Consider the following 15,717-nt stretch of genomic DNA (forward strand, 5'->3'; position numbering starts at 1 on the left):
TTCCCTTTTTCATCGCCAGTGATAGTCCCCAGTTCCAGTGATGCATCACTTCATTCGTTCCGCTAAAGTATAATGTAAAGCATCCTTCCTCCGTTTTTCTTTTTGGTTTGACTCCGTTTTTTGTTCCTGCAACATCAACTCAGGTCATTTTTTTTCATATGTGAAGCTGACCCATCTCTTAGGACATCTTAAATCCCTGCAATAGACTGTCTTGCAATAATCTACTTTGTATTCTTTTTTAAATTCATTTCATGTAAGGAGAAAATCTGTGGTTGAATTCGCGGGAGCTCCCCCGAGCCCTTCATGTAAATAATGGTCGGAAATAAAAGATGTGTGATGTGCCAAATCTGTGTGAAGTTTTGTTATTCATTTACAACTGTGGGGTAAGTCAAACTTTTTCTCTTTGAGTTCCATGTAGGTACCAAACATTGTGACGTCCTGGAGTTTTGCGGAAACACTTAAAATACGATCGGCCTAAATTTTTTCCTAATTTTGTTTTTTTTGTTTCAGTTGGTGGTTTGTTTTCTAACAAATTCGAAAGAATAAACCATCTTACCACTACAACTTCATTTTGAGTTGATGATAAAAGGTGCATTTAAATAATCATATCATGTAGAATCATGAAAAATTATCATATAAGCTTTGTGCTACAATATGATTAAGGTGAAAAAACAACGTAAAAGATTGCCATAGCAACTGGGGCATTTATAGCATCTCCTGCAAGTGTGGACTTGGCTACGTTGGACAGACTAAACGTGCTCTCAAGCACCGTCTGAAAGAGCACGAAAACTATGTTAAGCATAAAGAACTTGCTCGTTCTTCCATCGCTCAGCATTGCTGGACTTCTGGTCACTGTTTTGATTTTTCATCTGCAAAGATTATTTGTAAATGTTCTTCGGTTTATGACCTTGATTTCTGGGAAGCTTACCATATTTGGAAAAATTCTCATTCTCTTGTCAATGATTTTTCCAGCACTCCATTTTTTCATGATATTTGGAAGCAATTTCTATAATTGCCTTTCCTGTTTCTTTGGTGTCTCGCACTCTTTTTGTCTCCTGGCTTCTGATTGGTTGTCTCTTGCCTTGCTTTGAGCCCGGAGCGTACATGCTGTTCGCTGATTGGTTGTTTGTTGTCATGTTCCTGTATTCTTATTGGTTGGCTCTCTTTGGTATAAATACCGGTGTCCACCTGTTTTTTTTTTTTTTTTTGTCAGTTCTCTCGCAACTTCTGGTTGTGTTAATGAGCTTTTTGCACTGATGAAGAGGCTCCATTGTAGCCTTGAAATAGCTATATGCTGCATTTTCTCGAATATTTGTGCTTTATTTACGTTGTTTTTTCACCTTAATCATGTAGAATCAGTTTGGTGTGAAGCACCTTCAGTGCAAAATTCATTCATAAAATTCTACATTATTATTTACTCAGTAGCGACGTACAAGGGAAGGGGGGGGAGGAGAGGGGAGCGATCTGCCCTGAGTGTCACCCTTCGGTGGGGGGGGGGGGAACCCAACGTGGAATTGCAAGTTTTGAAAAATATGAAGCAAAAATGCATTTTAAGACTACAAATTTGAAAATTTTCCGGGGGGGGGGGGGGAACCCTTGGATCTCCCTCATTGCAGTCCACGTCATGGAGTGAATACTCAGGATTAGTTTCATATTGTCAGTACTTAGACCTAGTAGTGACTTCCCCTTATACCAAAAACTGAACTCCATTATCTTTCCCTGTGTTTAAGATACATGCACATAACGGGGCATTCATAGTTTTTATTTGTGTGTTGTACATCATCCCACTTAAAAATTCGTTTTTACACAAACATTGTTCTTTCTAAAATTTGTAATATTATAACCTTTTTTTTTTTTGCGTTTGTAGGGAGAGGGGGGTTTACGCTACAAATTACTGCACCGGGTGTCACCCATGCTAGGTACACCACTGATTTACTTATTTTGTTTTTTGCAAAAATAATTAAAATAGAAGTGAAGTTGGTAGACCAATGTAATGTAAATCATGTTGATGTAAATGATTCTGCCCTCAGTAGAATGAAAGTAATTAATTTAAAATCAATTTGTTCTTTCTTAAGCTTTATCTTTCTTGCATATCTTTTATAACTGTGAGAAAGTATTCAAACATTCTTTGCAATCCCACAGTATTTATTGGTTTATAATTTTCTTGTTGGTTGTCGGTTAATCCACTATTTTTAAATTTTAAGTGGTTTGCGGTTATTTTGCCTTGTTGCTTTTGTCAGATGTCTTTTTATCCATAAGCTTACCTCTTTTGCATTGAAAAAGAGGTTCCTTGTAACCCTGAAACCTGTGCCTGCAGTTCACTGCAATTTTGTATGATTTAATATTGCAATATTTTCTCTACCCTTTTACATACTAATAGTTAAGTTAATATTAAAATTGATAATTTTGTATAAAAATTAAAATCAAGATGACAGTAAATCATTTTACTTCGTAACTGTTTCTGTGATTTCTATGATTTTTATAGCAATATAAATTTTTTAGAAAATTTCAATGAACTAAAAAGACTAAAGAAAAACGCTCTATAATCCACAAACAACTATAACTTGCAAAACATTTGATTTCAAGCATTGCAGATTAGAGAGAGGTGGTTGTATATCAAAATATTTTTATTTAAGAAACACTTGTAATCTCAGGCTTACTTAAGGTCATATATACAAATAACTTGAGGTAATATCACACAAAGCACTAATAATCTGTATTAACATGCAAACATTGTGTACTTGCCTGTAAATAGAGGATAACTTTTCCTGGGCGGCATTCTGATAGTTTGGTGGAAGTACCTTTGCTTTTTAAAAGAAGTAAAATTTCTTTCAAATCATCAGCTCCATAAAATGAAATCTTATTCGTCATTCCAACTATTTTGAATTGCACTTTGCTTTCGCCTGTAACAATATTTTAGTTTAAGCACATAGGGTAAATGGCATAGGGTAGTAATGGGAACACAACCACATGGGCGGATTTATGGGGGGGGCAGAGGGGGCAATGCCCCCCCAGTTCTGGGAGGACTTTATGTAGTAACAACACATTTTCAAATTTTTTTTTTTTAAATCATTATTTTTTTTTCTTTGACTAGTTCAGAAGGGCATGGGTGGATTTATAGAAGGGGGGCATAGGGGCAATGCCCCCCCAGTTTTGGGAGAACTTAAAATAGTAACAACACATCTTTCAAAATCTTAAAACAAAAAAAATCATTTTTTTCTTTTTTGAATAGTTCAATGAAAATGAAGAGAATAGGAGGGAGAAAAGAAAAAAAAAAACATTAAATACAAATAGTAAAGCTTTCACTGGGGTGCTGAAAATATGCCTATATTCACTATTTTGAACTGAAAACCATTTGGGCAAGTATATAAATGAAAATGTAGGCTAAAGGAGCTATGCATTCAGCTGCAACACTTATAATAATTGATGATTATTTTAAAATTAGAACCTAAAACAAAGGGAACCCCCCTTCCCATTTGCGCTAATAGAATGATCTACTTGTTATGATTTGTTTTCTTTATTTTCAGAATGTTTATTTTCAATTTGCGTGATTTCAAAAATTAGATATTTTGTGTTGTTACAGACGAAAGATTTTGAAGAACCTTCTGGAATTCACACATTCTTATTGGTAAAATTGTAAAAATATTTTAACCGTAAAAACTGACGAATGTTCGTAAAAATTACAAAAATCTGCAGGTAAGAGTGAATTACATATAGGGCCGGATTTGCCTATAAGATAAACAAGCTATAGCTTCGGGCTACTGCTTTGAAGTGGGTCCATAACTCGCAAAAAAATTGCATGATTTGTTCCTTGAAAAATGGTAAGTGCTTGGAAAAAACTAATTTTATTTTCAAGTGCTTGAAAACCTTGAATATTTGGAAACGCGTGGCTACAAACCTCAAATTTTAAAATTTCTAACAAATGCTAGGGGGATGAATGCCAAAATATGTCAAATTCAGCTCCTTGCTACATCCTGCATCAAAAGTGTAAAAATCATGGTTCTTTCGTTGGTAACATATTACTTGAAATAAATTTTTGTGACTCACATGTTTCATATCTTGCTATTTATTTAATCCCAAATGAAGTATTTTGGAAATTCTTCTGTATTGATTGCTTTTATCATGCTTCTACTGCATATTGTTAATCTGTTTAGCCCAGAAAAAATGATACACTACTTCCATTTCTTTTCGTTTTCTGCACTGCTTATAATTTAAAAAAAGGTTGTTGTAATGAGAGAATTCTTTTGTTTATTTTTTCTTTTAAACTTAAAGTTTGAATAATACTGTACAACTGTATAATCTAGTACTCAATTTCAGAGACTGGAAAGTGCAAATGAGGTGCCTTAAATTATTAAATCTTCTAAAATTCTTTGAAAGAATTGACGAAGTATAGTCTACTAGGGCTCTTGTGCCAAAACATCCAATCTAACCAACCAAACCTTGAAAATAATTAGACAAGTCTTTGAAACTCCTAAGCAAAGTGTGCTTCTATTTCTTATCAAGTGTATAAATTATGAATTGTTCTAATAAGTAGTATGTTACTCTCATGTTACATATTTTCTAAATCTGTACAGCATTTCTTTTAAAGTATTAACTTACATCACAAAGCACATTTAAATCATGAAACTTTAAAAAAAAAATATTTGTCTATTTTTTCCACGAGATTTTTGTCTGTCCAATTAACCCTTATAAGGCTTAAAAATGCAGAATTTTGTATCCATTTTATAAAATTTCCTCCGGGGGAGAAACCCCCGGACCCCCTAAAATTGAACATATTCTATATTCCACTTAAAAGCCCTGAGTCGCTCTTTTGATACCAGTCACCTCTCTTAAGGTCAATTAAAAAAGGACAGCATGAAAACACACCATTAATGAAAAACACACATGAAAAAGGTAAAGCATGGCCTTATGCATCACCAGAGACAAACTAAAACATGGAGGAGGGGGGCAAATTAAAATGCTGCTCACAAAAAGGAAAAAAATAAAAAAAAAATCCTGCCCCCCCCCCAAGAACTCGGTCCTAAATCCGCCTATGCACAACCAGTAACGCACAGGTTTGTTTTACATTGTCAATATCAAGTTTATAATCAATATTCTTGGAACACTATCAGTGGATTCTCAAAATGGCATCTTTCAAGAACATTTCACCATATTTTTTCAAAACATAAGCTTTCATCTAAAGTAATAATGCTTCTTGGTCACCAATATCGAATTTTCTTAGCATTTCAGTGTTCAAAAGGTTTTTCAAAGACCTAACTTAGCTTTTTTTTATATATATTTTTATTTTTTTATCTGATCACAGTTTCATTGGTACAAACTCAATCTTTAGCTTTTCTTCCACCATATAGGTTTATCTTTGCCATTAATTACGATACTTATGATCCTTCCAAGCTAATGTGCCCATAACTAGTCAATTAAACACAAGTATTTTAGTTACGGGCATATGTGACCATAATAAATTTTTTGACCTTTCTTACTCAGAATAATTATTTAGGATTGATCATAAACATTGGCTGAAATTGGCAAACAAGAAATAAAACTGCTACAGTAGAACAGTTTTATTAATTTTATTTATTCATTTTCTTTTGTTGCTGTGCAGACAAACCTTTCAAAGCGACTTATCAGTTATCCATTTTTTTAATTTTAATGTTTTTCAAATTGGTAAGTCAAGATTTTCTTAATTTGATAACATTGTAAGAAAAATAAGTGTTTTAATATTGTTGAATATGTTATTTTGTGTGTTTTCTGAAAATAATCAAATTCAGCTAGCATGACCATTACTAGTTTTTAGTACGCCCATAACTAAGCGATTATGACTGGCCAAACTAGTGTATTCCAATTTATTTAAAAAAAAAGAAAAGCATAAATCATAGTTGAAAAAGTAATAAAGTTTTCACAGCTATAAAAGTGCAATTTCTAAGTTATTACACGGCAAGAATTTGTTTTTTTCCATGAACTAGAACTGTAGAACTGCAACATCACTGTTCAAATGAATAAATATCAGTAGTGAATCAAAAATCCATTCAACTTTGTCAAGACTCTAGAATACAAATCTTTAATTAAAGTAGCATTTGATCCTTATTTGTACCAGAAATTTAAAATGATGCAATTCAGTGAAATACTGGTATAATTTAAAAGATGAATATTCTCAATTGTCACGAAATTCCTTGTTGGAACTTTTACTATTTGCAGCTAAATTTGTGTTCTCAACTCATCTGTTGACAAAATTGAATGTCACCACATATTTTGTGCTGAACCTGATCTAAGAATGCAACTTTTATCATAAAGTCAGAGTAAAAATGGGTACCACTCATAAATTAAAATTAAAACTTTAAAATCTTGTTTGAACCGATTTGCTACTCATTTTATCGATATGAAAGGTGCTTCAGTTCTGATAAAAAATGAAATATGTCATTTTGTAACTTCATTTTGAAATCAATTTGTAGGGAAAAAAAATAACACACATTGTGAAAAATTAAAATAATAAGGTTTCTAAGATAAATAAGATAAATAAATACCTTTGTGCTGAACAGTAAAGTAAGACAAACAACGTTCAAAAAATTTGATTTTAACTCTTAACAGATTATCCAAAAATGCCTCAATTCATCAGACCTTGACTTTTGGAAATCTTTTCATATTTTGAGGAACAGTTTTAACTTAGTTAATGATCTTAAAGCAGTTCCATTTTTTTCCAACATTTGGCTCCCATATCTTTAATACTGTCCTTTTCCCATCTGCCCTTTTTTCCCATTCATTTTTGTCTATCTTTTCCTTTGTTTATTTTTTACCTTTTTTGTCTTGTTCACATCCCCCCCCCCCAATTTTCTTCTATTTATCTTTATTTTTCCTTTTTTCGAATATTTTTGTTTCTGTTTATTTTATTTCATGGTGTTTATTTTTATTTTATATTTTTTTCCATTCAGCTTTTCCTTTCTTGCGGTTCACGGTTACGGACATTTTCTTTTCTTTTTGTTTAAGCTTCCGCTTAATCTTTGTCCAACTGAATTCTTTCTTTCTGGGTTTCGTACCTAAGAGAAAGCTCTTGGCCTTTGCTTGCATTCCTATTGGTTCCTGATCGGTTTATAATTTTCTCATTGGTGTTTGGCTAATCCGCTGTTTTTATCTTTTACGCTGCATGCTTATCTGCTCTTGGCTTTTGTCGGATGTCTTTTCATCCATAAGCTCATTACTTTTTGCATTGAAAAAGGTGTTCCCTGTAATTCCGAAACATGTGTCTGCTGTTATAGGCAAATTTGTGCTTTTTTTTAACGTTGTTTGCCTTACTTTAATAATGTTTCTGTTAATACTTTCTTAAACATTTTGGCTAATAAATAATCAGCTTTAAAAATGAACGAATAAAACAAAGAAAAGCATTACAAGTCTTCATACATACCTTTGAGACAAACTACAGCTAAACCATTGGCAGTTAGTCTTCGATCTTTTATGGAAGTTTCACTGTTTGGTTGCACAAGGTTCAGATTTAAAATTTCCAATAAATTCTCATCAATTTCAAAATCACTAATCAAAAAAAGTAAATTTTTTTTTTCTTTCCGAAATTGAATAAAATAAGAAAAGGTTAAGGGCAAAAGAGAAACAAATCTTTACGTGATGGTAATTATGTGCATGATTCAACAAAAAAGAGAAAATTTGTGTTCTATACAGATATTTTTGTTTTATTTTTTGAAGAAACATTTTTTGGGATACTTCCATACATCCTTAGCACTATATTTCCAATATTTAACAATGCCAAAATTTTCAATTTTTATTCCATAAAAATTAAAGTTTTCAGTACAATTTTTGAATACATGGGATGCATTATCAATAGACATTACTTGAAAAAAAAATTTTTTTCCTTGGCAATGAAATAATTTATTATGATGAGTTTGTGGAACAAATTTGTCAGACCATTTTTTCAATTATATAAAATAAATAAAAAAATTAATAAATATTCTCAAGACTGAAGTTTTTCAAGTGGGGAGGGGGGGATTGCCCCTAATTTAGTTTTTGTGTAAAAGTTTTTAAGTAAAGGACACATATGACAAGATAAGTAATCCTGCCGATTTTCAGAACTCTACTTCAAAAATTTTACGAAATACAGGGCTGTTAAAAACTTAAAAAAAAAAAACATAAAGTTGTGACATGCAAATGACTATAACTTCTATTCTAATTATAGTAGAATAAAAAATTAAAAACTATTGCAAATTTAAAGAACAGAGCTTTCTATTGGTAGAAAACATGGATTTCGCACAACAGGTTTGTTTCAAGGTTCACCAAGTGTCAACGGCGTGAACGTTTTCAAGTGTTCACCATGGTTCAATTTTCTGTGACCTTGAATGTCTTAGAATTTCTTTAGAAATATACATATTATAGCTCTAACTCTGGTTTTCTAAAACTTAGTTTGGGGCTGCACTGTCAAGGTATTGCAAAAGAAATCAGGAATATTTACATACAACTTCCCGTAACGAACAATTGATAACTCGAAGCTATTAGCCAGTCCCATGGGAATTTTCTAGAGTCAACTGAATTTTCGTTAAATGTTTCACATTATTTCTGTTCTATTATTATTGTTTCAATTTTTGGACGCATTATTCACGCAGCACAAACAAAAATCTGCCATAATACAGGAAGCTTTGTCATAGGATAAAACTTGCTGTTTTCATTTCCAAGATCTGTTGCTTATTACAGATAAAAATTACGGTTATCAAATAAAATGTCTGTCATTTTGTAGCTCTTATTTAAGAAATCTGTCCATTTGTTGAAATATGCATACTTTATGAAGAATATGCACCCAAAACATTAAAACAATAATATTAGGACAGAAATAACGTAAAGCATCTAACAAAAATATGTAAACATTCCTGATTTTTTTGTCGTCCCTTGCCATTGCGGCCCCAACCTGCGTTTTGGTGTAGTGGAAGAACAGTGCTAGAGCTACAAAATATGTTTTTTTGAAGAAATTCTAAGTAGGCATGTTTTGAGTTATTCAAGATCAAAAGTCACTGTGAATGATCTTGAAACTTAAACCTGAGGTGAAAATGACATGTTTTATACCAATAGAAAGCTCTATTTTTTAGATTTGCAATGGTTTTTGAATTTTTATTCTCCTATCATTAGGATAGAAATAACAGTCATTTGGATGTCACAAATATCCTTTTATTTTTCACTTTTTAAGTTCTTAACAGCCCTGTATTTCGTAAATTTTTTGAAGAAGAATTCTAAAAATTGGCAGGATTACTTAACTTGTCATAAGTGTCCTTCACAAGAAGGTTCATTAAAATCGGAAATAGTGAGGAGGTCAAGAAGGTGACTGACCTGAAACATGGAATTTCAATGTAAAATAGGTGAACATTCCTGATTTTTTTTTCAGTACCTTCCCATTGTGATTCGAGTCTAAGTTTTGGTGCAGTGGAAGAATAGTGTTAGAGCTATAAAAAATATTTTTTGAAGAAATTACAAGGGGGCATGTTTTGAGATATTCAAGGTCAAACGTCACAGTGAATGACCTCGTAAGAAAGTCATGTTTTATATCAATAGAAAGCTCTATTTTTTCGCTTTATAATGGTTTTTGAATTTTTATTCTACTATAATTAGGAAAGAAGTTACAGTCATTTGTATGTCACAACTTTTAATTTTTTTCGTACTTTTTCAGTTTTTTAACAGCCTTGTATTTTCCAAAATATTTCAAGTAGAATTCAAAAATTGGCAGGATTACTTATCTTGTTATATGTGCCCCTTACACTAATTGTCATTAAAATTGGTGCTGGTGAGGTCAAAAATTTATCTTTTTAAATTAATTTGATGTGGAATTGCCCATGTAATAAGTTTAATGTTTTTCCATATCAAAACACATATGCACAACGTGCATAAAGAACATATAAATTAATTTACTGTTTATAAAAAGGAGTTGGTTATGATAGTTTTGGCAGTCATTAAGGATTTTCTCTGCAGTTCTTTGCAGAGCATTAACACATTTATGGTCACCCGTATCACTTCTTAGGGCAAGATCTTCTTTCACTAACAAATCAGAAAGATCACTTGCTAGTGTCAAGGAATGGCTCAAAATTTTCACTGTGAATGTTTTTGGTAGTGTGTCATTGATGTCGGTATCCTCGTTGATTTCCCCTCTTTTGTCACTCCTAAAGGCTCTGCTTATAGTTTAATGAGTTTCTGGAAAGAGCTCTGGAACCAATTGTATAAATTGTCTCCAGTAGCGCAAGCTTGATTATTAAAGTGCCAAAATTCAATTTATTGTGTGCAATCTGCAATCTCAGGAATTTCGATTTTGAAAGAGGGGAAAATTTTATCTTGTTTGCATTGCTGCATCCACTTAAAATCAAAACTCATCCACATAAAATAAAATAAAGGTGTCAAATTTTAAATGGCGTGAAATAAGCCTGCATAAAACGAGGGTCTACAGTATTTTAACAGACTTCAGACTTTCACAGGAACAAAAATACACTCAAATAAAGATAAAATTCTCAATAAATGATTTTGGCAAATATAATAAAGACATACCTCAAACAAATGGGTTCAGTGGGCATAATATGAAATTGAAATGTCTCTAACAATCTATAATAAATTATGGATTCTTGCAATCGACTGGTGTTCAAAAGCAATAGTTTCTCCCTTTGGTGACAGACCCATACTCCTGATGAAATACAACTTATTAGGGTCAATTCTTGATTGGTAGCACTCTGAAAACTAAAACTTTTGTTATTTCATGTAAAGGAAAAACTCAAAGCTAATAGAATACAAATCAAAAGTTATCAGATTTTACTGTTAAAAGTAATGGTTGAGAGTTATTACTCTGTTATTGTATTTTTTACCTTAAAACATTTTAAAGTAAACCATAGCAATTCTTTAAATTGCAATTTTTGCTTCAGTTTTGTTTAAAAAATAATAAAACACACAGGACACACTATAAACTCTGAAAAAGTACAATGCAATGAATTTTAATACAACACTATAAATATGTGTTTATACTTTGCAAACCAACTTAAAATTTTTAGTGAAACAAGAAAGCAAAATGCCATTGTGAAAAGATTTTTCTTTTACAAACTTCAACAGGAGTGAGTAGTACATTGGAGCACTTTTTACATCTAAATTTACTTTTCTTTAATAATTCAAGTCCTGCTATCTCTGCAAACTACATTCTGTTTTAAAATCATGATCCTTAATACACAAATTAATTTTCAATGAGATTACAAAAAAAAAAAAAAAAAGCTAAGTAAAAAGGATATAATATTTTTAAAGTACCTTTTGAGGGAATTTCTTTTGATATTTTTAATATCAAATTCAATTTCTTTCTTCTTTTTCTTTTTCATATTTATCCTTTCTATCCTTTCATTAACAGTAGGTATGACAGCTGTTGATTTGTTTTCAAAGATCTGGCTAACTGCAGTTCTAAGTTTATTTTTTGTCTGAATTTTCCTAAAGTACGAAACAGTTATTGAAACAATAAGGCAGACTAAAAACATGCAAAACATTCTAAGGCATGGTTTTTAAAAATCAAGTTGTAGAGTGCAAGCAAAGTAGAATAGAGGATCATCTCATTAATAAATTTTTTTGGGTCATTCCATGTCAACTTACACACCTAAAAAGTAAGTGCTCACAGATTATAACAATATTTTGCAGGTTCATATCCATTTACTAAGTGGTATAAAAAAAAACAAATTTTTATCCTCTAGCTGTTGTAATTTTTTAGATATAAGGGGTCGAAGTTTTAATGTTTTGCTCCACCGGCTCATACTTGCCTGACCATAACTCTGGAACAAATAAAGTTAGAAACTTGAACTTTATATATTTACATTAAGAGCTTCAAAATGTTATATTACATGATACAAAAATACAATTTTTCATTTTGAAGGTCATTTGAAATGACCTTTGACCTAGAGTATTTCCAAAAGTTATAATTTTAAAAATCTGAAATTATATATATATATATATATATATATATATATATATATATAGATAGATAGATATTTTGTGTACACTATTATTTTCTTTATTTACACCAAGTTTCATGATGGGACAACACTGGGATCATGCGTAATTTAAACTTTAATGCTACTTCGAGTGACTAAAAATCAATTGCCATCAATTGAAAGTCCAATATGTGTGCCAAAATGTGTCATAATCCTGCTGATAATCAAACATTAGAAAAATGAAAAATTCATTCAATGTGATGTACAATGAGTAAATTACATAAAATAATTATACAAGTTATCCTGCAGTCAAACTTGACTTAACAGTTATGTACTTCTTCTTGACAATGCTTTGCTAGGTTGCTTTCTGCTTCTGCAATTTTATATCTCCTTCTAGTTTCTGCACTTGAGTAAAAATTGGTCTCAAGTCTTCATGCACACAATGTTATGGCAGATGAAAAGGATTACAACCAGGTGCGCCCCAATAGAAGGTCACGGGAGGCCAATATGAGCTTTCAAAAATGTCTTTATTCAACAAATTTTGTCTGATGACTCGGCAAAATTATCATCATTCGGCAAAATTTGGAGTTCTTTTTGGCAAAATTATGATTATTTGGAGAAATTTAAAGTTCCTTTCAACAAATTAAGAATTTCTGACCTTCTAAAAAGTAAAAGTTTGGGTCGCCTTTGCTTACAACAGACTAACACTGCAATGCAATCACATATTTAGGTAAAGAAAGTTCTAAAAGCACATGATTACTTGTAGCATTCTATTAGGACTTTATATACACGAGGCGGTTAGTTGAATCAACTTTTCAAAACAGTCGTTTGTTTACTCGTTGACTGGAGTATTCCATTGTCTTCACACGAGGCAACTTCGTAGATTCAATTTTTCTTCTAAAAATACCCCACAACGTTGTTAAAACTGAACCGAGTTGACTCAACAAATTTACTCGTATGTTGAGCGAATGCTTGGCAATTTCCCGAAGAGTTAAATCAACTAAAAAGTTGATTCAACTCATCGGGATGAGAACCCTGTTGTTGTTGTCTTGTGCCAGCAAGGCTGGCAGTTTGGGGTGCGCTGCTTCACTTTTCCAACTGTACCATAATTTGGTGTAAAGTCTAACTTCCACAGTGCACACGCTATAAGGACCCGTTTATAGGGTAGGCAACCATTCACAGCATAACAACACATTCACACAAGGAAAGGACAAGGACAGGAGAGAGAAAGTACGTCCATGCCCAAGCTGGGATTCGAACCCGGGACCACCCCATTGCTGGCATGGAAAATAGCATCTGTAAGTAAATCTGCAAACGATATTTTAAAAAAAGCAAATATAATTTTAAAATTGTTATACATTTCTAATTTATCCTCTGCCAAACGTTGCTATATCATTATTTTTCAATTTATCGTCAGACATCCGCTGCATGAAACAATAAATTATAGTCGATCCCCTAATTGTCCCAACATGAAACTTGGCACGAATAAAGAACACAATAGTGTGTATAATATATATTTTTTTCAGATTTTTAAAATAATAACTTTCAGAAATATTCAAGGTCAAAGGTAATTTTGAATGACCTTCAACATTTAAGATTGCATTTGTGATATAGTAATCACATATATTTTCTTAGATTCGCATTTTAATTCATGCGTTTGCATTTTCTGATTTAATGGCGTCATTTCTGAGTTTTTGGCGGCCATGTTTTCCCTTCTTCCTCCCGTGATGCGTTGTCTCCCGCCTTTTTCGCTCATTGGCCGTAGGCGTGGTCTCGTTGGTGATGTCATTTTCCCGCGTTCCCATTCGCTGTGCTAAGTGACGCCGCGTATGGATATCTGTTTTTCACGCGACCGCGTGGGTTTTTAGCTTGATGTCTCATGAAAGTTTTCGGGGAAAAAAGGAGTAGTGTGCTAGCCGTGATACGTGACTGAGCGTGGGTTAGGAGCGCGGACGCTTGACTTGAAAATGGGTCATATGCAATGGCGACGACTGCGATGCAAAATCTTGATGCATCGGCATAAAAAAGGATGTAAATTGTAAAATAATTGCACAGGAGCCTAAGAGCCCTGTTTCTCTAAAAAAATGATAGTTTAGTTACGAATGAGATCCTATATTTAATCAAGATTTTCTAAAAAAAAGATTGAAAAATGTTCGCGTCCACGTGGAAGTAGCTCCGATCATGCACGGATGAAAACCCTTTCTTTTTACTCGATGATCATTGCATATGATCAGAGAAGGCTGGTGATGCACCTGTAGCTGGTGAGACCCGGATAGCGAAAGCGGTACGCGCGGTCGACATGAATTTAGTTCTGATTCCTGCAGCGCCTTTTTTTGTCCTGAGTAATGAGATTTCTCAGTCATCGCCGTGGTATAGCGGCCAGCTCCATGTGGTTTTACGTCATCTTTCTCGCTGATGTCTCTACGATGAGTTCTTTCACTGCAACAACAGGCCGCGCCTTTTTTTAAGCTTCCCCATGTACAACGCACATCCCTCTGCTGTGACGACATAATTCCCTGCAATAGACTGGACTGTGAACTTAACTTACCTAAATTTTTCATATTGTAATCTTTTATATTCCCTTCCATGTTTTGATTACGCCGCGGGAGCTCCCTAGGATCTTGATATTCGTCGTGTAAGTGATAATCATCGGAATAAATTTTCACATGTGACGCGAAATGAGTTGTGCTTATTGTGTTTCTACTACATGGGGGTAAGTCAAACCTTTTCTTTGTATTCCACGTAGGCACCAAGCATTGAGACGTCCTGGAGTTTTGCGGAATCACTTAAAATACGATCGGCCTAAATTTGTTTTCCTCATTTTGTTTTTTTTATTTAAGTTGGTGGTTCATGTTTTCTAACACATTCGAAAGAATTACCCACTTTTCCACCACAGCATTTTTGGACCATGTAATATATCATCTTAAAGCGTGTTTCAAACCCATTCCACGACCAGCCCGAAACCCCTTAACGTGCATGCTGCAGATAACGAACGGAGTTGCTTTTTGCTACATTGTAACAGCACTTTTCTCCCCATTTTGCTATCGGGATTTTAATGTTGTTTTTGCTGTTGAGCTTGCTTTCGAAAATCGCTTTGCTTTATTAATTTTTAGATACTAGATTAAGTATTGCAATAAAATACAAGGTTGCTAATGTGTGCTAAAATATTCATTAAATTTACACAGGGAAAATAATAAACAATAGAGGATAGGACGAAAAGCAATTATTTTTATAACACTAATTATTTTATTGATTTATTTTTATTTTTGCTTTCATCTCAGTATATCATTTTTTTTCTTTTTATACACTTAAGAAATCAAAACTGTTAAATGTAAGAAGATCTATCTTTCAAAAGGGCTCAACAAAACGTTCTTCAAACAATTGACTAATCGATCCAACCTGTGAGCATGGGAATTGGATTGACAAAAACACTAACTGTGGGAATGATTTTCTAATAGTCCAGTCAAATTAGGTCATGAATCGGACATTCAAAAAAAAGAATGTGCACCTATACCAAGTTGTTCAGTATCATGAGGAGATAACGTACCAAAAAGTCCCAAGAGTTTGAGCGTCGGGTTTGGGAGTTACAGGGGGGCAAAGAGGGGGCTCAAAATGCAGATTATTGCTTTATTTCAGCTGTATCTTCAACACTATTCCTTTTCATGAAAGGGTAATTGAATAAAAGTTGAATATGGTACATATAACTAATGTTACAAGTAATATTTTTTGCAAAGATCTGTCTTTGGGGGGGGGGGGATCCCCCCCTATTTTTGAGGTATACATTGTACAAATG

At 33.0% G+C, this 15,717-nt stretch overlaps 1 protein-coding gene across 1 annotated transcript in view; it reads right to left on the reverse strand.

The window, feature by feature from the left end:
• Positions 1-15,717, reverse strand: part of LOC129216666 (PMS1 protein homolog 1-like) — a 97,721-nt gene that overhangs the window by 5,920 nt on the left and 76,084 nt on the right. The window contains exons 10-13 of the mRNA XM_054850916.1: positions 11,257-11,430; positions 10,516-10,701; positions 7,394-7,518; positions 2,746-2,903 (exon numbers count right to left, since the gene is read on the reverse strand). Coding sequence (XP_054706891.1) covers positions 2,746-2,903; positions 7,394-7,518; positions 10,516-10,701; positions 11,257-11,430 — 643 coding nt within the window. The remainder of the gene's footprint in view (positions 1-2,745; positions 2,904-7,393; positions 7,519-10,515; positions 10,702-11,256; positions 11,431-15,717) is intronic.

Source organism: Uloborus diversus, chromosome 1, assembly GCF_026930045.1.
Source record: "Uloborus diversus isolate 005 chromosome 1, Udiv.v.3.1, whole genome shotgun sequence".
Taxonomy (NCBI): domain Eukaryota; kingdom Metazoa; phylum Arthropoda; class Arachnida; order Araneae; family Uloboridae; genus Uloborus; species Uloborus diversus.